At 43.2% G+C, this 23110-nt stretch overlaps 1 protein-coding gene across 1 annotated transcript in view; it reads right to left on the bottom strand.

Annotated features, from left to right (window-relative positions):
• Positions 1 to 214: 214 nt before the first annotated feature.
• Positions 215 to 23110, bottom strand: part of ARCN1 (archain 1 coat protein complex I subunit delta) — a gene marked incomplete at its 5' end in the record, with an annotated part of 34380 nt that continues 11484 nt past the window's right edge. Inside the window, 5 exon segments of the mRNA XM_078782866.1 lie at positions 215 to 1001; positions 1773 to 1980; positions 2207 to 2315; positions 17289 to 17436; positions 17555 to 17720. Of these exon segments, the coding sequence (XP_078638992.1) occupies positions 912 to 1001; positions 1773 to 1980; positions 2207 to 2315; positions 17289 to 17436; positions 17555 to 17720 (721 nt within the window).

Raw genomic sequence — 23110 nt, 5'->3', positions numbered from 1 at the left:
TTCCTATTTAAAAGGCTTTTCTCAATTTCCTCTCCAACTCATTCCACTTCAAAAAAAAGAAATTCAATATCTTTTTTCACGAAATTCACGAAAAAATTTGGTATATTGACGAAATTCACGAAAAATAAAGGTCGGATACTTTTTGAACACACTACGTATATATATAAACATCATATTTGCTCATGCTTTTACACAAATAAATCATGAACAGTCAAAAGGTTCATATGATTTTAATAGTTTTTTGTGGGAAAAGTAATAACTGTCTTAACACAAGGCATCCTAACAGAACCATAAAGCTTGGATTCTGGAATTTAATTCAAGGTAATTAATTTTACCCACACGCTCCCTTTCCTCGTCCCCAACTCGATCCGTTTTCTTTCAGCCAGTAAAGATGCCTCTTAAGCACATCCACTTTGTAAATGTTTACACAGAGTGCAAAAGTGAATTGGACCTTCTGGAATCCTTTTTCTCTCTCTCTCCCCTCTCCAAATGAGCTCTCGTACTCCCCCAACCCCTCCCTCTCAGATTCCTACCTTTATACAAGTCATCCATTACAATCAGCCCACAAGTCAAAATACCTGCCCTCCATTAAAAAAGTGAAAAACAACAACAGAAAAAAGAGAAAATGGGGAGGGCCAACCAGTCCAGAGTGACGGATAGCCACCACTGGTTGAGAACAAGCAGCAACCACACAGAGCAGTCACCAAGGAATATGTTCCCACTGTACAGCCGGTTTGCAATCACACGTCACACGCATCTCTGCACCCTCTCATCCATGTTCACCGGGCCTCTGTTACACAAATTACCCACTCATGTCACTGGCTCCCCAATCAGGCCAAGTTCTCAGCCAACCACCCCTCCTCCTCCCCACCCTCCACACTTTCAATACCCCTTACTTGCCAAACACTCTCTCAGACTATTTCATATTTGTCAACCAATAGAGACGTTTCACTCGAGAACTTCACTGGAGCACCAGAATCCACAAAGCCGACACTGGACACCTGAAAAGAAAAGACAACAACATTGCTATGTTGGCATAACTACAACAATAAATAAGTCCTACTTCATTAGTACAAGAAAAAAGAAGAAAAAAACAAACCATAGCTGAGCTTTCTTACATTAATAATTTATATCTCTCAATTGGAAAAATTTAAATCTCAGATCTCAATCAGAAAAGTTTATCCAAGACTGGTGTTGGTAACTTTTGCAAACTTGCATGACTATGGGATACACAGATTAATGCATTCTCAGGAATCATTCTAACAAAGTTTCAAGTAGTGTCTGTTTCTATCTCGATTCAAGATCAACGTTTTCATTAAGAACTAGAACGGCACTCAGTAGAGAGCAAACCTCCACCTGGTTGGCCATATCACTCAATGGTGAAGAATCACTTAAAAAATTATACTAGCTGGATCCGGATCTGGATCTTCACCAAAATTGAATCGATTCTTCCTTGTCAGACACCCAACCGGTCCACCAAGTTTCGTCCAAATCCGTCCACAACTTTTTGAGATATTTTGTTCACAAACGGACAAACAGACAGACGGACAGGGGTGAAAACATAACCTCCATCCACCTTTGGTGGCGTTAAAAATAGTAATAAAACCATATAAACACTTTACCCAACTCAAAGTGTAAAACAGCTCCAGTTCTGCTCTCTTAATCTTACAACTGGTTTATAGATCTTCGTAAACTGAAGATGCTAATTATTCTCAGTCTTGTATGTAATCAAACAAAGTGCCCCTGCAAAGGACATGTTGATTGGCACATACCCCAATATTACAGAGGATCTGCGAGCTGCTGAAGGACACGGTGATTGGAAAGAAGTCTGTGGAGCAACCGTTGGCAACAGAAAACTCAAGGGAGCCAGAGCGTGCACGATCGTCCACAAGCGGAAGGAGCCATTCCAGCTGCCCACGGCGGGCATCGTGTCGATATTCACCATCTACCTCTGCAATCACTGGTACTCCGGAACCGGAACTGTAACAACAAGCACCAGCATAATGCAAGCTATCCTTACAGTTAGGCCCAAGATGTTCAACCCTTCTCCCTCTCACACTGAACTCTTCCAACTCTCCATCCCTCATTTTTATAAATTCTAACCTCTTCCCAATCTTATTCAATTTTTGGTTCCCCTCAACCTCACCCTTCCCCATCCCACCCCCCCCCACCCCCCACAGAGACCCCTTCCCCTGTTCCTCCTCACGGTAGTGGGATGCAGACAGCGACATCTCGAAGCTCCAGGTCTCGTTCTTGCAGCTCATACTCTATGTTAACATCACAGCCAGGTGCATTTTCTGATGGCCAGCAATTAACTACAAGAAAAGTAGGGATAGGTTACTCTAACTTGCATAATGCACATAATTAAAAATAAAGTTAGAAGGGTGATGTTCAACAAAGGTGAATATGTTAAGATACCGTCACCTAAACAGTTTTTTTTTTCCCTTTACAGGAACAAGGCTCAAGGTAGAACTGACAGTGGGGTAAACATCAAGGGAATGAATGAACAAAAAGGGGAGAGGGAGGAGGGGAGAAAACACAAACTATCAACTAAGATAGTTGGGTTAGGAAAGGTTAATGGGGGTAAAACGATCATGGGGCAGAATTGGGGTTGACAAGAGATGGTGCACTGCTCTGGAAGGTGGTTCTACATACGGGAGAAGTGACGAATAAAGGAATGTGCACTCAACCTGGATTTTGGAAGTTTAACCAGGAGGGGGTTACTGGAAGAACATGAGCTTATTGACAACCTACTTGCTGCAGAATTTCTCAGCAATTGCAGTAGCCTCACTTACAAGGCCAAGCTGCAAGATTCTTCGTTTGGAGGGGGCAGTTTGATTTAATTTTAGAAGCTATCCATGATACAGAATTCTTTACAAAACATATATTTGAAGCGAAGTACCATCAAGCGCAAGTACAATGGGCAACTACATTTGAGGTTGTGAATTGAGTCAAGACGAGACACCTCGCCCCCACTCCCCCCCCCCCCCACCCGGCCCACCCCCAATGCCCCCAATCCACAGAGCACATGTGGTCGTTCAACGGTTTGGCGAGCATGACACTGATGTTATCCATATGTCACGGCCTTCTCAGTCACCATATCTGAGCCCAATCAAGCATTTATGGAATATTCTGGAACAATGCCCAATGCAGTGTTTTCCACCTCCATCAAACATGTGAGTCGATCGACTTTCTCATGGAAGAATGGTGGTGAAGGATTATTTTAATCCCTCCTGCAGAATTCCAGATGTTGGTGGACTCTATGCCACGGCGCATACAGACCTACTGGCCGCACATGGTGGCCCAATCCCCTTTTAGGTGACTTTACGTTGGTGTTCCCATTTTCTTGTCCACGACCCGTGCATATTTGTAGATACACTTCAAATCTACAGCATATAATTTGAGAACTGTTTGTTTGAATTGCTGTATATGCACTCCTGAACCGCTCTTGATGGAATGATTTTACAAGTGGGGGTTGCAAATCAGGAAGATGGGGGTGCTTTGGGGGGTAAAAGTCATAGTCCTGGGGGTTCAGGGTCAGAGGAACACCCCAATACGGGACTTTCAAAATGACATGAATGCTTACGAGACCATTCGCGCATGCTCTATGTGTGCGTTTTCAGGGAGTCGCTTCTGCTCGCTCAGCACTTTTAGCCTGCCGTTGCCAACACAGAATCAACGAGCATTCTGGGGCGGATTACGTAAATTTGATAATCCCATATTTTCTCCATGTAAACATGTATCACATAACGCCGACTGGTGGAAGCCAGTATTACAAGTTATAAATCATAAAAGTGGGGGCATTAAACTGTCCATAAGGACGGGTTCTTTGCTAGTAAAGCTAAAATTCCACAAAATAAGGCATTCAAATATTTTTTCCTCAATTATAGATTCATTTAGTTTAGTTTGGGAGGCTGGAAGGAGGAAGAGGGCAGGGTGGTGACTTCAGCAAGCAGTTAATTATCAAATCTTATCAACATTATAGGCATCATATATCTTGCACTATGGTATGGTTAGAATCAAAATATGCATGAATGTTCAGGTGGATCTATGGTTTCATAGTTTTCCCTGACATATTTAAATGTTTGTAGAAGGGCTACCAACACGATCTTGGTTGCAAATTCATATGTAGGAATAGAAATGTGAAAGTTTTATGAAAAACCTTTTTGATTAATGAGGTTTATTATAACTACTAGCAGGATATCTGTTTTCAACAGGTTATTCTTCATCTAGTTATTATTTGAAACACCAGCAATAGACTGAACACAGTATAAAGTGCCAAATGAATGGCTTAGTCTGTTATTATGAATATCAAGTGATGAAGAAGAGTGTGAAAGACCATGTACAGTACAAGTGTTATTTAATGTCAGTTATCCAGTTTTTGTAGAACCCTTTATAGTTCATCGAAAGGTGGCCGTTTAATCATACGCTCCCTTTGTCATACATCAGTGACCTTTGGCATCTACAGCAGGTTTCATTATCAATGACCAATTTTATATTTGTCCAATTTTATTATCAATGACCCTCCGTTACATCACTTAAATCGGCTTTTGCCTCCAATTATAAAATTAATTCTGCAGCCTACCTTAAATTACCAACCATCACCAGCTTGCAGTTTCATAACCTATTCTGCAGGAAAGATATTGAAGGGAATCTACGCTACAACAAACTGAAATTACTCCGTCCTTCCTCCACCCTTATAAAAATATTCTCCTGGGAACACCTCCCCTGTGAAATTAAGTTTGAGGCGGACACCCATGTGCCTCCGATATTAGAGAGGATAAAGGAATGAAATCAACAGACTATTGATCAATGTATGCTAATCGCCTTGGGAAGCAAAGGAGAAGCTGATGTCTCAGGCGATAACACTTTGTCAGAGCAAAGAGACGAGCCTTCACGAGCAAGGCCAGTTATTCATTCTACTATGGAGGATAGTATACTCCTGATGGATCATTGTTCACAAACTGGTGGAAATATATGAATATATTTTTAATGATCTATGGCCATTGTCTCAAGTTTTCCTGTCCTTTTCTCCTTAATCCCACTCCTCCACCCCTTCCCAATCCATTTATATGTTTATTTATTCAAATGCTTGATAGAATTTTACAATTTACTCACCATGTCACGCATGACCATGACCTCATGTCATGTGTGCATGTCACACCTACACTTATTTTTCTTCCTTAACTTGTACATCTACAGTGCATTCAGAAAGTATTCAGACCCCTTCACTTTTTTCACATTTTGTTATGTTGCAGCCTTATGCTGAAATCGTTTACATTCATTTTTCCCCTCATCAATCTACACTCAATACCCCATAATGACAAAGAGAAAACAGGATTTTAGAAAGTTTTGCAAATTTATTAAAAAGAAAAAACTGAAATATCACATTGACATAAGTATTCAGACCCTTTGCTTTGACACTTGAAATTTAGCTCAGGTGCCCCCCATTTCTCTTGATCATCTTTGAGATGTTTCTACACCTTGATTGGAGTCCACCTGTGGTAAATTCAATTGATTGGACATGATTTGGAAAGGCACACACCTGTCTATATAAGGTCTCACAGCTGACAATGCATATCAGAGCAAAAACCAAGCCATGAGGTCGAAGGAACTGCCTGCCATAAAGGCACAAATGTCTCAGAGACAGGATTGTGTCGAGGCACAGATCTGGGGAAGCCCACAAAAACATTTCTGCTGCATTGAAGGTTCCCAAGAGCACAGTGGCCTCCATAATTCTTAAATGGAAGAAGTTTGGAACAACCAGGACTCTTCCTAGAGCTGGCCGCCCAGCCAAACTGAGCAATCGGGGGAGAAGGGCCTTGGTAAGTGAGGTGACCAAGAACCCGATGGTCACTCTGGCTGAGCTCCAGAGATCCTGTGTGGATGGGAGAAACTTCCAGAAGGACAACCATCACTGCAACACTCCACCGATCTCGGCTTTATGGCAGAGTGGCCAGACGGAAGCCTCTCCTCAGTGAAAGACACATGAAAGCCCGCTTGGAGTTTGCACAAAAACAGCCAAAGGACTCTCCGAATGTGAGAAACAAGATTCTGTGGTCTGATGAAACCAAGATTGAACTGTTGGGCTTCAATTCTAAGCGTCATGTCTGGAGGAAACCAGGCACTGCTCATCACCTGCCCAATACCATTCCAACGGTGAAGCATGGTGGTGGCAGCATCATGTTGTGGGGGTGTTTTTCAGCAGCAGGGACTGGGGGACTGGTCAGGGTTGAGGGAACAATGAACGGAGCAAAGTACAGAGATATCCTTCATGAAAACCTGAAACAGAGCGCTCAGGACCTCAGACTGGGCCGAAGGTTCACCTTCCAACAGGACAATGACCCTAAGCAAGGGTGGAAATCACTCCATTTATGACGACGAAACATCTGATGCCCGACGTGGAGATCGGTTTGAGGTTTGGGACATGGAATGTAGGGACAATGACAGGGAGAACAGAAGAAGTGGTGTAAGTATTGGTCAGAAGAAGAGTGGACATATGTTGTGTGCAGGAGACGAGATGGAGGGGAAGTGGTGTGAGAATGGTGAAGGGCAGGCAGGGACAGAAATACAAGTTTGTGTGGCAAGGGTGCCCAGAAGGCGTGAATGGTGTTGTTGTCCTGTTTTCTGAGGAGTTTGTAGACAGTGTGGTGAGTGTGACTAGAGTGAGTGAAAGGTTGATGATGGTGAAAATGATGATTGGAAAGCTCTTGGTGAACGTCATCTCGGGATATGCTCCGCAGGTTGGTCGGAGCGATGAAGAGAAGGACAAGTTCTGGTGTGAAATAGAGAAGCTGATGGAAAACGTGAAAGATGAGGAAGTTGTTGTGGTCGGAGGAGACCTAAATGTACATGTGGGAAGGAGTATGGATGGTTTTGAGGGAGTTCATGGGTTTTACGGATATGGTGTGAGAAATGGAGAAGGTGAAAGGATTTTAGAGTTTGCTGATGGAGCCGATTTGTTGATTTGTAATACTCAGTTCCAGAAAGAGGATAATAAGCTTGTTACATACACGTCAGGTGGGTCAACGACAATCGTTGACTACCTGCTGGTGCGTAGGCGAGATAGGGGGCACCTCCGGGACACATTGCCGGATTAACCATTAGGCAGACAAGGCATGTGCCTTAGGGCCAGCCAAAAATTCGGGCCACAAAAATGGACAAGCAGTTTTCGTCAATTTTTATTATTTTAAACAAATTATTTCTAATTTCTGTCCCTGCCAGGGTAGGTCCCTGCCACCAATTGCTCAGGAGAACGCTCATTTTCGCAGCTAAAGAGAATCAAAGATGTGAAGCGTTCTATCATGCATCAACAGCGTCTTGGTGCGTTGGCCCTTTTGTGCATTGAAAGTGATTTGCTCCAAGAACTGGACTTCAGTTCCGTAATTGAAGAGTTTGCAATCGTAAACGCGCGCAAGGTTACAATCTAAGGTCTAGTAAACTGTAAAGCAAAGTGCCAAATCTGTGCGTGTTTTGTCATGCATATATTCATACACTGCAAATTGTATAGACTAAACTAGTTTGAAAGTAGTTTCTTTTCACATTAAATATTTGTCTTTTTTTGTATTAAATATTTTGTTCATGAATCAGTTCATCTTTTGTCTGGGGTCCATTTCCATGAGCCTGAGATCTAATTTAAATTGTTCAGGCCATTCTCTAAAATTTCAAAATGTGCCTTAGGGCCAGCCGAGGCTTAATCCGGCACTGACGGGACACAAAGGTGATCCCGGGGGAGGAGGCTGTTTCACAGCACCACTTGGTTGTCTGCGACATAAGGGTGAAAGGTGCGAAGAGAGCTCGGCGGGTGAAGTACCAACCGAGAATGAAGGTGTGGAGGTTGAAAGAGGTGACAGTGAGGGAGGCATTAAAAGAGAGGCTGAGTATGGTAGAGGATGATGTGGTGAGCATGAAAGTGGTTGGATGTCAATGAAAGATAGTCTGTTGGGAGCCGTTGGTGAGGTATGTGGATGGACAAAAGGACCACCGAGGCACTCGGAAACATGGTGATGGGATGATGAAGTTGGAAAGAAGATTGACGAGAAGAGGAAGAAGTTTAAGGAGTGGCAGAAGGCGAAGGGTATGGGGGCAGAAAAGGCAGAGCATGAAAGTTATAAGGCAGCCAAGAAGGCTGCAAAGAAAGAGGCAGCCAAGGCGCAGGAGGCATGTAGGAAAATGTTCGGAGAACGCTTCGGTTTGGAAGAGGGTCAGAGAGCGGTATTCAGGATTGCAAAGCAGATAGCCAAAGAGAGGTGTGATGTGATGGGGGTGAGTTGCTTGAAGGATGAAATGGGACAAATCGTTGTGGACCCAGATGGAATTAAAGGAAGATGGAAGAGATATATGGAAATACTGTTGAATGCAGAGAATGAATGGGGTGGCAACATAGAGAGTAACCCAGTTTTAGGACCGGCAGAGAAGATAACCGAGAAGGAAGTTGAGGAAGCGATAAAAGCAATGAAGAGTAGAAAAGCGGGAGGGCCGACGGGAGTTGTGGGAGATATGTTGATGGCAGCGGGAAATTGGGGTGTGAAGAGAATGACAGAGATCTTCAATCTGGTGGTGAAAGAAGGCCGCATTCCAGGGGTTTGGGAACCGAGTACCCTCGTCCCTCTATACAAGGGGAAAGTTGACCCTCTGGACTGTGGCTCGTATCGAGCGATAAAGTTATTCGAGCATGGAATGAAGGTATTGGAAAGGGTGTTGGAGAGGAGGGTAAGGAAGAAAGTAAAGATCGACGAAATGCAGTTTGGATTTATGCCAGGAAGAGGAATGACAGACGCGCTTTTTATTGTGAGGCAGTTGCAGGAGAAGTACATGGAGAAGAGGAAGAAGTTGTTTCTTGGGTTTGTTGATCTGGAGAAAGCATTCAATAGGGTTCCACGTGAAGTAGTGACATGGGCATTGAGGAAGTTAGGAGTGGAGGAATGGTTGATCAGAGTAGTGATGGCAATGTACAAAAGAGCGCGCACAGCTTTAAGGACGAAGGACGGGAACAGTGGTGAGTTTGAGGTGAAGGTGGGAGTGCATCAGGGGTCGGTACTAAGTCCACTACTATTTGTAGCTGTGACGGAGGTGCTGGCTCGGAACGTAAAGGAGGGTTTACCATGTGAGTTGTTGTATGCAGATGATCTGGTGTTGATTGCAGAAAGTATGGATGGACTGAAGGAGAAGATGAACAAGTTGAAGGAATGTATGGAGACAAAAGGTCTGAAGGTGAATATCGGAAAAACGAAGGTGATGGCAAGTGGTAAAGCATGTGGTGAGGTGGAAAGAACTGGGAAATGGCCGTGTGCTGTGTACAGGAAGGGTGTCAGAGTGAATTCCATTCAACTAGCAACGGTACCCGCCCTGTGGGCGGGGCTTCAATTGGGAAGCCCAAATGAAAAGGCAAAACATCAGAAATTGAAGGTTTAAAATTTTCTAAACAGTATCTTTGGAATTTCAATAAAAGCCACATCACTGTTCATATCGGTAAATATTATTCCATCGTGTTTCAAATCGTGATCGATACACTATGATCGTGATGATCGTGATCGTGATCGTGAATCGTGATCGATAATGAGAACAATGAACGTCATGCAAACGCGAATGTTATGCGGGAGAACAAACCTGAGAATGCTGGAGACTAAAGCTGAAATTGGGAAAACTAAATAGCCTATTTTACTCCTGGAGATCCCAGGATTATCCACCCAAAATATCTTTGCGATCGGTTCAGTCGTTTTTACGGTACCTTCGAACAGACAGACAGACAGACAGACATTTGGTGAATTATAGTAAGATGGACAATGTACGTGAGTGGGTTCATCAAAAATGTAGTGGTTTGAGAGGATCATTAACCAATGTGGCAGCTACATTCAAGTGTAAGGTGTGCACAGAGGGAGCTGCAGATGGAGGAAATGTTGAGTTGGATCTTGGAGACGGCGTGAAGCTGGAAGGTGTGAAAACATTTTATTACCTTGGAGACATGCTGAATGGAGAAGGTGGATCAGACTCGGCAACGGTTGCGAGAGTGAGATGTGCATGAAAGAAGTTTCAGGAACCGAGTGGCGTGCTGACGAGGAGGGGAGTGTCGTTGAAGCTGAAGGGAAAGATGTATGCTGCATGTGTGAGAAGTGTTATGATTTATGGGAGCGAGACATGGGTAATGAACGTAGAGCAGCAACGAAGGCTGGAAAGGGTGGAAATGCGAATGGTTCGGTGGATGTGTGGAGTATCGTTGAGAGAGAGGAAGACAAATGATGAATTGCGAAAGATGATGGGAATCGAGCCTGTGATGGATGCTGTGAAGAGAAACAGCTTGAGATGGTTTGGTCATGTGTTGAGGAAGGATGAAAGTGACTGGTTGAGAAGAGTGATGGAAATGAATGTAGAAGGAAGTAGAGGACGGGGAAGACCGAGAAAGACTTGGCTGACGATGGTCGAAGAAGAAATGCGGGCAAGGGGGTTAACAAGGGGAGATGCAGAAAATAGGGCAAAATGGAGAAGATTGTCATGGGGACCGCAAGGCTAACCCCCGCTCTTGCAGGGAAAATGGCCTTAAAATGCCTGTTGTTGTTGTTGTATTTGTCATTTTTGACCTACCCAGACTGTTTCCTACGATTTTTTTCCTCGTTTATGACCTGCAGAATCATTTATGACAAAACATTACTCGTGCATAAGACGACCCCCGAAATTTCGGCCATGAAAATCATCTCAAAAACTCGACTTATATTCGAGTATATATGGTACACACACTAGGCTCAGGTAATATAATGCTTGAAAAAGACTTGCATATTCCATGCACCGGTCATGTGTGGTAGGTGTGGCAGCCTCATATTTTGCATACATGTTGTACTGCCCGTGTACCCTGCTGTTTCTATTTTTTTTTTTGTCTGCTATCTGTACGTTCCCTGCCCTGATGACCGTTGTTGCTAGGGGTTTCTGTGCATGCACACCGAGTGCTCTGGGGTGGATTACATCATTTTGAAAGTCGTGTGTTCCTCATAAGGAATATCAACCTTGGTTAATCGCAAACTATAATTTGGCACACTGTTACAAAATGTACTAGGAATCATTTTGTTTGGTTATTGGCACATAATAAATGGTGAACGTGGATGATGAGTCGATTCTAGATATAATTGGTTAACAATTTCTCATTCTGTTTCGTCATGTTCATATACCTCACACCACATCTGTGTCTTTTTGAATAAAATATCTACTTGTTAAGAAAAAATTCTTCATTTTAATGATTTCTTTTCTTGTTGTTTTTTTCCATGCTGATGTTTGGTTGCTTTAATTTGACTAACCTTGTAAAAACTCCTGAAAGGAATTTTTTTTTTTATGGAAAATTGATGATTGCTAAACCAAACAGATATCATTCTGTAGTCAATTCATTCTTTAGAGCTATCCCTTAAATTATAATAGTAAGAGAAGATTAACTGAGAAAAGATGACAAACTTTGTAGAGTTATCAAGTTTGTATTTAAAAATAAATGAATATATATATATATATATATATATATATATATATATATATATATATATATATCTTACGATAATTCACCGAATGTCCGTCCGTCCGTTCGAAGGTACCGCAAAAACGGCTCAACCAATCGCAACGATATTTTGGGTGGGTATTCCTGGGACCCCTCAGAGTAAAATAGGCTATATTGTTTTTCCAATTTTTCCAAGTTTTCCAATTTTTCCAAACACGATGGAATAATATTTACCGATATGAACAGTGATGTGGCTTTTGTTGAAATTCTACAAATACTGTTTATTCTACGTACCAGGAGAGAGTAGATGGACTCCTGACGAACTCTTCCTATATAAACGTGCGGCTCCGAAGTAACATGGCAGCGTGTGCAAAGCGACTGAGAAACGGGTGTAGCGGCCGCTTCCACGTTAGATTCGGCGTGCACTCTTCACACATAAATGTGCGACTGAGAAAGACGTGCAGCGGCCGCTTCCGTTTTGCAGAATTCAATCTTTTTTCAAAATGGGCACCATGTACTGTTTAGATTTTGATGATTTGCATGTGATATGATTCAATGTACTGTATATGAATCGTTTAAAATAGAAAAAAGCCTTCAATTTCTGATATTTTGCCTTTTCATTTGGGCTTCCCAATTGAAGCCCCGCCCATAGGGTGGGTACCGTTGCTAGTATATATAATAAAAACTTATCAATAGTCACATTGCATTAATCACATAGCCCTTTGGTTACAGGCATTGCTGTTTTGAAAGTTGAAAACAATAGTCATGGAGGAGTTGTTCGCAAATGCATATTGGACAGTGATTCAATTCTGAATTTGGCCTGTTGGGTCGTCGTTAGGTCTAAAGGTCCCAAAAGTACTTGGATTTCAATCTAGTTTGGCCGCTAGTTTGGGTACAGTAAAACCTTTAACAATTTTCTTCTCTCAAACCCCTTAACCGATTAATGCAAAACTTTAAATTTGTTGATCACCTACCCAAGCGAAATATAATCTGTTAACAATGCCATCATCGTCACATGGTATAGCAGCCATATTAGATCATATTGAAAACCTTGAAAAACCCTCTTCTCTAAAAGCGATTAACTGAAAGATGCGAAACTATACCTATGTGATCGACGACAAAGGAAATACAATTTGATAACAATGATGTCATTGGTCATGTGATCTGCAAGCTATATTGGATCAAAAGAAAACCTTTAAAATTCATCTATCTGAAACAGCTTAACCAATCAATCCGAAAATTAAAATATAGGGTCAACTACCTATGGGAACGTTTGATTAAAAGAAGATGATCGGAAACACATTATGGCTGCCAGTAATGGCAGAATAAAGTGGGAATAAAGTGGAAAGTGGGAAAATATGAATTATAGACACCTTTGTGTTGCACCTCATGAAATAGGGCTAATTTTGACACCACAGCCTCCAGATGGGGGAGGGCATTACATGTCCCCACCCTCTACAGTGGAGTACTGCTGGCCCCATGTATTCCAGTGCAGTGAGCCATTTTGAATTGTGCAGCAAAAAGTATTTTGAATTCCATGTTTGAACTAGAACGGCACTCGGTAGAGAGCTTACCTCTGCCAGGCTGAACAGTTTATGTTTTGTATCCCACCAATAGGCCAGATCTGGATTCGGACGTGAACCTAAATCTAATTGGCTTGTTCTTGTCACCTGACCAACTCATCCACCTGGTTTTGTCATAAGCCATCCACAACTTTTTGAAATATCATGCTATATATCGTTTTTGGCCCAATCACTCTTAAATGGTGAAGAATCACTTAAAATAAAAAAAATTATTGTATCCTGATCCGTATTCGGATCTTCACCAAAATCAAATCGATTCTTCCTCGTCACACACACAACCTGTCCATCACGTTTTGTCCGAATCCATCCATAAAACCTTTTGGGATATCATGCTACGATTCGGTTTTAGCCCGACCACTCAATGGTGAAGAATCACATAAAACACTCTCTGATCCGGATTTGAATCTTCACCAAAATTAAATCAATTCTTCCTTGTCACACACCCAACCATCCACTAAATTTTGCCTGAATGTGATGTGAAATGTGAAATATAGAATGGGCACCCGTCATTAAAACAGGCTTTTGCGTTTGTCCACGCAGATTAATGAAAGTGGTTGTGAGGCCGGTGTCGATTACTCTGTTGGCATCGGCAATTCCGCACGTATTCTTTGGAACACCGGCGAGATTATTTAAGGATGAATGATGTGAAAATATAACACTTTTCTGCTAGTCCATACAGATTTAATTAGTCTATATATATTTAGTTGGGTAGGGAGGGGGGGGGGGGGGGTTGGCGGTTGTTGCAGAAGCAGGTCGTAGTGCAAAACCATCCTGAGGGAGTGAACACTCTTAATGCCAAGTTTGAGCACCATGTGTCGAAGGATGTGACTGGTAAATCAGAAGGAACACGCACAGTAAGTAGGGGGTGTAGGGGGTGATGGGGGTAATGGGGGTGGGGGCCCGGGCAGGAGGCGGGGTAAAGTGCAAGACTGTCCCGGAGGAGCGGACACCCTTTATGCCAAGTGTGAGTGAGCCCAATGGGTGATAGGGTGTACCAGGTAGATTGAAGCGCACACATGGTGGAGGGTGGGGCTGGTGTGTGGGTAGGGAGAGGGGGTTGGGAGAGGCAAAGTTTATAGTGCAAAACCACCCTGGGGGAGTGATCAGTCTTCATGGCAAGTTTGACCCCATTGGTCAAAAGGTGTGACCGGCAAATCAGCACAAACACATACACGCCTCAAATATGTATATAGATGTGTGTGTGCATGTTTGTGCTTGCGTGTGTGCGAGATATCCACTGCCACTGCTCGCTTGTACCAACAGGAAATGGTATGACCTCGACACCTCTCATCCACGCACATTTCTCGTATTTCCTATATTTCCACGAGTCCAATTTACATTCAGGAATAGAACCATTGTGGTTAACCACTTTGAAATTGTCACTTTCATCTCATTGCTGAAAATGTTAAAAAGACTCTTGTAATTACAGGTTTTGCATTGGTAATGGCAGGTTAAAAGTGCTGGCGAGCAGAACTAAGTCACTGAAATGCACACACAGTGCATGTGCAAAAGGCCTCGTTAACATTCATATGTCATTTTGAAAGTCGCGTATTCAGCGAGTAATTTAATGTTCGTTGCTTAGAGTATGGTAGAAGGAAAAATAATATATTTTTAAGTTGTGATCTAAGGCTCATGAAGGAACGTGGTTACAAATCATATGCGGATGGAAAAGGACATTCGGAGCAATGAGTGTATAATTTATATGAATTGCAAGGACATTAGCGGGGACTGAACAAACATGGAATACAAGATTTGAACCTGGATTCCCTATATCATGAGCTGTTTCACAGTATACCAGACGATCTTAGAGACCGAATGACGACTTGTCGGAGCACAGACTACATCCAAATGATGGGTGCAGATTCCGTTAAGTGCTGATGTATTGTGCCAAGAACCATCGCCGTGTAGGTCTCAAAGGTGCTCATCCATCCTTGGAGGTGGTGACGCTCGGCCCGTGGGATTGATCCCATGGCCCAAGTGCTCCACCTCCTCAGTAAGCTACACACTTGAGGCCCAAGCTGTTGTCAGGGCCAGGCCTGAGATAGATGCCAGTGTTTTGAGAGAGAGAGAGGGAAGGAGAAGGAAGGATAACTCTTAAATTATCGTAGTAACAAAAACCTATCACAAACAGACGGACAGCCAGACGGGCAACCAAAAACATAATGCCTCCGGCAACTTCGTCAGCGGAGGCATAAAACCAACATTACCGAAACGTACATTTCAGTAAAGCCAGCAGGAAAGCAAAGCTGGACGTGGGCCACATACTTTTTGTTGTAAATGACACAACTCAACAAGAATATAAAACATCATTATTTCTCCCTGGTGTTTTGCATATGGATGGCACTCAGATGTAAATAAAATGGCAAGCACATATATACAAACAGACTCAAGTTGAATACATTGCCATGTTGGGAATATGTTTGAGTGGAGTGGTAGAAGCATTCAACAGTGATGTAAAGTGGAGAAGGATCAGGATAGGAATAAACAACAAAGGGCGAATGCAGATATACAGTGGGGAGAACAAGTATTTGATACACTGCCGATTTTGCAGGTTTTCCCACTTACAAAGCACGACAAGGTCTGTAATTTTTATCATAGGTACACTTCAACTGTGGAAGACGGAATCTAAAACAAAAATCCTGAAAATCACATTGTATGATTTTTAAGTAATTAATTTGCATTTTATTGCATGAAATAAGTATTTGATACATCAGAAAAACAGAACTTAATATTTGGTACAGAAACCTTTGTTTGCAATTACAGAGATCAGACGTTTCCTGTAGTTCTTAACCAGGTTTGCACACACTGCAGCAGGGATTTTGGCCCACTCCTCCATACAGATCTTCACCAGATCCTTCAGGTTTCGGGGCTGTCGCTGCGCAACACAGACTTTCAGCTCCCTCCAAAGATTTTCTATTGGGTTCAGGTCTGGAGACTGGCTAGGCCACTCCAGGACCTTGAGATGCTTCGTACGGAGCCACTCCTTAGTTGCCCTGGCTGTGTGTTTCGGGTCGTTGTCATGCTGGAAGACCCAGCCACGCCCCATCTTCAATGCTCTTATTGAGGGAAGGAGATTGTTGGCCAAGATCTCGCGATACATGGCCCCATCCATCCTCCCCTCAATACGGTGCAGTCGTCCTGTCCCCTTTGCAGAAAAGCATCCCCAAAGAATGATGTTTCCACCTCCATGCTTCACGGTTGGGATGGTGTTCTTGGGGTTGTACTCATCCTTCTTCTTCCTCCAAACACGGCGAGTGGAGTTTAAACCAAAAAGCTCTATTTTGGTCTCATCAGACCACATGACCTTCTCCCATTCCTCCTCTGGATCATCCAGATGGTCATTGGCAAACTTCAGACGGGCCTGGACATGCGCTGGCTTGAGCAGAGGGACCTTGCGTGCGCTGCAGGATTTTAATCCATGACGGCGTAGTGTGTTACTTATGGTTTTCTTTGATACTGTGGTCCCAGCTCTCTTCAGGTCATTGACCAGGTCCTGCCGTGTAGTTCTGGGCTGATCCCTCACCTTTCTCATGATCATTGAGGCTCCACGAGGTGAGATCTTGCATGGAGCCCCAGACCGAGGGAGATTGACTGTCATCTTGAACTTCTTCCATTTTCTAATAATTGCGCCAACAGTTGTTGCCTTCTCACCAAGCTGCTTGCCTATTGTCCTGTAGCCCATCCCAGCCTTGTGCAAGTCTACAAATTTGTCCCTGATGTCCTTAGACAGCTCTCTGGTCTTCCCATTGTGGAGAGGTTGGAGTCTGATTGAGTGTGGACAGGTCTGGAGACGGCTTTGCGGTCGGTCTTTGCGGTCTTTGTGGTCGGAGACGGTCTGGAGACGTCTTTTATGCAGATAACGAGTTCAAACAGGTGCAGTTAATACAGGTAATGAGTGGAGAATGGGAGGGCTTCTTAAAGAAAAAACTAACAGGTCTGTGAGAGCCGGAATTCTTACTGGTTGGTAGGTGATCAAATACTTATTTCATGCAATAAAATGCAAATTAATTACTTAAAAATCATACAATGTGATTTTCAGGATTTTTGTTTTAGATTCCGTCTTCCACAGTTGAAGTGTACCTATGATAAAAATTACAGACCTTTACGTGCTTTGTAAGTGGGAAAACCTGCAAAATCGGCAGTGTATCAAATACTTGTTCTCCCCACTGTAGCTGGCAGAGTCAGGTGAAAATATTAATTTTGAAAAGGTAAGTTTATTCGGTTTTGTTTACTTGTGATAGGAAGAAGAGCCTGGTCATTGCTTTGAAGGCGCCACTTGAGGAGGCCAACATCCGTGTGCAAGGGGAATGACTTGTCAGCGTGTTTCAAGGTCAGAACGCCACTGGAAGTGAACAACTTCCTGTCTACATTCGGGTGGGTCTGTTGAAGAAGTGTGGAGGTAAGACACAGGGGGTGAGCAATGTTTTAACAATGTTGAGGGACTATGGATGCAAATAATGCCTGCGCAATGAGTGGGTGAAGCAAAAATGTAACGTACTTGAAGTTGGGCTCCTTTACGATCTCCATTTGCCACCATGACCTGGATCTTCCCAAATTTCTCATCATTGAGGTGCAGAGAAATTAGGCCAAGGATTTCCAGTGAAAGCAGGCCACCATCACGCCCACACTGAACCGAAAGCTTTTCCTCCACACGAAGATGTACACTGTACACCGATTTGAGATTGTCGTCATCAACAAAATGTCATTACACTTCACACTCTACCTTTGCATTTTATGATCTATTATATTATAGACATTACTAGATGATCATTGGAAAACAACACCCAATATCTTTATGAAACAGTTCAGTAAACTTCAAAGTGACATTTCACTTGGCAAATTTCAAATATATTTCAGTGTGCAATGATCATAATGATCATAATGTATTCGTTGAGGTTTTTTTTTTTTTTTGAAAGAGGATCTAGATAGAGTTCATAGTGGAACTGATGCCTGACATGCACGGTGCGTGCACACCCTACAGGACTGTTAGACGAGACAAACACAACCACTGAGCTTTGGGGAAAGTACCGTCACTTCCCGGGGCACACTGGGTACCAGCGACCTGAAAACAATAGCACCAACTTTCGCACTCCACTCGGCGGGCATTTCCTAATGAGGAATTTCCTCCTCCCCATGTATGCCTCTATTCTCTCCTCCTTTGGTATCCATGGAAATCTCCACGCATGGCTGGCGGACTTCCTCTCTAGTCGGAGTCAACGTGTGGCCCTGAATGGGTTTCTCTCATCTCCTCTTCCTGTTCAGGCTGGAGTTCCCCAAGGCAGTGTTCTGGGCCCTGTGCTTTTTCTGGTCTTCATCAATGATCTCTCTGACTCTCTTGAAAATCCTCTCTATCTCTTTGCTGATGAGTGATGACTCTACTCTCTGTCGCTCCATTCCTCATCCCTCAGATCGGCAGTCTGCAGCCTCCTCACTCTCTGCAGACCTGGACAAAATCACACACTGGGCAAACAAGTGGAACATGTCTTTCAATCCTGACAAATCTCACACTCTTATGACGTCTCTCCGAAAAGACCGACTGGACAACCCTCCCATCCACTTTCTGAATAATCCTCTCCAAGGAGTTCTGTCACTCAAGCTTTTGGGTCTCACTATCTGCCATGATCTTTCCTGGGAAAACCACATTTCAAATCTGGCCTTCAAAGCCAGTCGCCGACTGGGCATCCTCCGTCGTGCGAAGTCCTTCCTTGGCACACCTGAGCTCCTCAGAACATACAAGGCTTTCATCCGCAGCTCAATGGAATACTGCTCTCCCCTCTGGGCTGGTGCTCCTGCCTCACACCTAGCTCGTGTTCACGCTGTTGAAACCAAAGCATTCAGAATCATTGGAATCTCCCGCGATGAAGCCAACTCCAAGGGCCTCTCACTCACTCACCGCAGGCAGGTTGGTGGTCTTTCCGTCTTCTACCGACTCCTCTCTGGCCTTGCCCCCCCAGCTCTCTCTGGGCTCTGTCCCCCAAATATTCATACAGGTCGCACAAGATCTGCCTGCAACCCTCTTATGGTTAAACTGCCAAAATCAAGACTCTCTGCTCACCTTCACTCCTCTTTTCTCCCGCCTCTGGAACAAACTCCCTCACTCTCTTCAATCCCACTCCACCCTCCAGGTCTTTAAAACACCTGTTCACCACCATCTCTTATCTTCCCCCATCCAAAACCTTGATCTTTTCTACCCCCGCTAATTTCACCCCAAATCCACTTTTTTGAAATACCAACTTCTGTCCTGGAAGCCCTTGGTGTCCTCGTGTTTTATACTTCCCCCCCCTTCCCACGCCTCCTCCCCCCAAGCCCTCTCCCTCCCACACATCTCCCTGCTCTCAAATGTTGTGGTTGTGTGCTTCCCCTTCTCTCCCCATCTTGTCTTCCGCTCCCTCTTTTTATATATTTTGTTTGTCTGGTTGATTTGTTTGCGAAATAAATGTTAGCTCTTTCACGAGCCTCGATTCAGTATACAAAAAAAAAAAAGAAAAAAAAAAAAAAAAAAGCCAACCTAAGGGAATTGTCCGTGCTCTTATCCTTTTAAATGCTGAGCGTCGAATAAGGAGGCAGCACGTACGCTAGTTGTTGCAGGCACGTCAAACAAATTCCAAATTCATAACTAAATCAGCACCAGTCAAACATTAGTTCTGGTCAGCCAGTTCGTGAAAGACGGAAGCCAAAACCTTTCCTTGGCCAACCTCACAATAAGGTGAAAATAATTGTGGCCGTTAGAATAGTAGAGCAAGCATTCACACACACACCTAATCTGTTGGTCAGTTCATCACGCTTTGTAGATAATGTTGGCCAAAGCAATCTCATGGCAAGAATCATGCTGGGTGCTCGACAATGCTTTCCCAGCAGTCTGTCAGAGGAGGAATTTAGAATTTCGGTCAGGATACTGGCGATAACTCACCTACACTTTACAAAAGACAGCATAGGCTCTTTAATGTAAAATGTGACACTCAACCTAACATGTGATGCAACACCTAACCTGCAAAGCACCAATCCGACAGCTTATAATCGGGTCAGGAAATCCGTCAAATGCACAGCTGAATTAAGTACAAGGGCATGATGAAAAGTAATGCCTCCGATTCTCTTTCTCCAAAACAGGAAAAGACATTCAAATGAAACAAAGCACATCCACACATTAGTTATTCCCATCACTGGGTGTGAGGTTTTGTGATTCTGACACTCGATTTCTCAGTGCTATGTTAGTCAAGATGGCAGAGGGCAGCACGACATTCTCAGTGGTGTGAAGCGTGAAACACGGGAGATGAGAGTTGGGATGACTGACTGGAGATGAGAGTTGGGTGTGCCATTACAATCCTGAGAGTAAAAAACGGGCAATGGATTTTTCATCTCTTCCCCAAACTTAATGAACATCTTCATGGAGAATATGTTTCCTCTGATGATGAGGTCAAGGCCACTGTGAAGCACTGGTTAATTCAGCAGGATGCACAATTCTGTTGTGACTCATCATGGATATACGTAAACGTTGGCAGAAATGTGTGGAATGCAGTGGTGATTATCTTGATTTTTTTTGTATATATGTATGTATACCCTGGGGGACTATACACAGTCACAGTATGTTTTTATATATATATATATATATATGTATATATATATATATATATATATAAAGGAGGAGTGTGTGTGTGTGTGTGTGTGTGTGTGTGTGTGTGTGTGTGTGTGTGTGTGTGTGTGTGTGTGTCTGGATGTCCGCTTATAACTCAAGAACTACACATCGGAGAAAAGTTTTAGACACATTCGGAATCAGCATAAAATCCCGGTGGTTTTAGGCTACGTTTTATTTTAATATCAATGGTTTAAAAAAACCGCACCAGCTGCAATTCCATGGTGTAGTTTGTGGCGGCGCTAGACGTTCGGGGTGTATTGCAATGGTTTGTCGGGTTTGGCTGTGGGTCCAGAATAGCTCCCATTTCCTTATGTTCTTCCACTTTTATTTTGATTCTTCTGTTACAACGCTTTCCTTATCTACCTTATATCCCCCCCGACGAGGCCTCTACATAATTTAATGCGGCAGAATTTCGTGCATTTTGAGTGAAAGAAGTGAGACGAGGTTTTAGGAGGAAGAAGAGGCGCGGTCACTGTGGAGGCCTCGATCGTGAGTGGAAATGGCGGAAATTGCGTTTGTATCGCAAAGTAAAGGATCTGCATTCATTTCTGAACTTGCATTGGTGGATTGTTATACATCTGCATTATTTTTCATTAAAAAAACTTTATGTTGAACTTGAAGGCTCCAAGCACGGACTATATATATAGCCCTCATTGAGGTAAAAATAAAAGTAAAAAGCCTGCTATCGCTTGCCAAGCTAGCCGTTCCCGCCTCCTCCTCCACTCCCCCCTCTTCCCCCTCTCCTCCCCTCTTCTCCCCTCCCCCCCTCTTCTCCCCTCCCCCCCCTCTTCTCCCCTCCACATCCTCTCCTCCCCTCCCCCCCCGTTCCCCTCCCCTCCCCCTTCCTCCTCCCCTTCCTCCTCCCCTCCCTTCCCCCGCCCGGCAATGCCAGGTACTTCCCATGGCCAGCTGTACGTGGGCTGCTCGAGGGTTGGAAAACCAAGCAATCTTTATGTCTTGGCACCAAGTAAGAAAACCAGAAATGTTGTATACCAAGAGGTTTTGAGAAATTGAAAATTGACAAAACGTCATGTAGGAAATAAAAAACCACCTTTAGAGGCCATTTCCCCACAAAGCGGGGGTTGGCCTTTTTCGGGAACCATGGTTGTTGTTGTTTTTTTGGTCCCCTTTTTGAAGCAATGTTTTATGGCCGGATGCCCTTCCTGACGCCGCCGCCCTTCCTGACGCCGCCCGCCTGACGCCGCCGGATGCCCTTCCTGACGCCTGACGATGCCCTTCATGTAGGAAATGTACTGTGATATTGCTCTAAAATATACATGTTCTTTTCATCATATATTTGTATTATTCTTATTCAACCCGGGCACCTCAGCTAGTATATATACTGACTTGGATATATATACTGACCAATTTACTTGGACACACACACACACACACACACACACACACACACACACACACACACACACACACACACACACACACACACACACACACACACACACACACACACACACACACACACACACGGTGGTCCAGAAACCCTGGGCACATTTTGAAGAACGATACCTGCAACAAACAACTAAGTTTATAATTGTTCTTTGGTGCATATACCGTCACTTCCCGGCAATTGTCTGTGATAGACGCGTTTCCCAGCACCCAGGCCTAAGTGCCTTTGGGTAATTCTTAAAAATGAAAGTTGGAAAAGTCATGCTCCTAACACTAAAAATTTTTGTTTGTATGAAAAAACCCTTGTGGTGAAATTTTAAGCCATTTGGACTAAATTTAGGGGTTGCACACAGTTTGTAATTTCACATATTTGGCTCGCATAAATGTTTGGAGTTGATTATTTATCCTCCATTGCTATGCTTGTGATTTTGACAATTACAGTTGACCTATGACCTTGCTATGTACTGCATATTTTGAAGTTGTTTTTAAGTTAATTCAATACAGTACAGCTGTACTCTGGTGTATGCAGTTGCTCTCAATGAAGAGTGCAATCGTCTCCTGACAAGGGATGAACAGCAAACCCAGTATATGTTTCAAGTTGTGACAGAACATCGCAAGAGGTTTCCCAATTGCAGGAAATCAACACTTATCGGGCACAAACATTGAGTGGCTGGCAACCATGAGTCACTGTGCAACCCCTAAAACTTGATGTATTCAAAAAATATTTCACAGGCAGAAGTTCTACCTTAATACCAAATAAATTAAAGGTTAGTAGTAAAACAATTCATTTTTTTTTTTTTTGCCCTGTATAGCTAAGAACCACCCTAATAGATATATGCAGATATATTACACAGATATATGATATGCAGATATATATATATGCAGATATATTACACAGATATATGATATGCAGATATATATATATGCAGATATATTACACAGATATATGATATGCAGATATATATATATATATATATATGCAGATATATTACACAGATGCAGATATATATTATT

This window comes from Myxine glutinosa, chromosome 1 (assembly GCF_964187855.1).
Source record: "Myxine glutinosa chromosome 1, kmMyxGlut1.1, whole genome shotgun sequence".
Lineage (NCBI taxonomy): Eukaryota > Metazoa > Chordata > Myxini > Myxiniformes > Myxinidae > Myxine > Myxine glutinosa.
The sequence above is the reverse complement of the archived record's forward strand: the minus strand, read 5'-3'. Positions and strand labels throughout refer to the sequence as shown.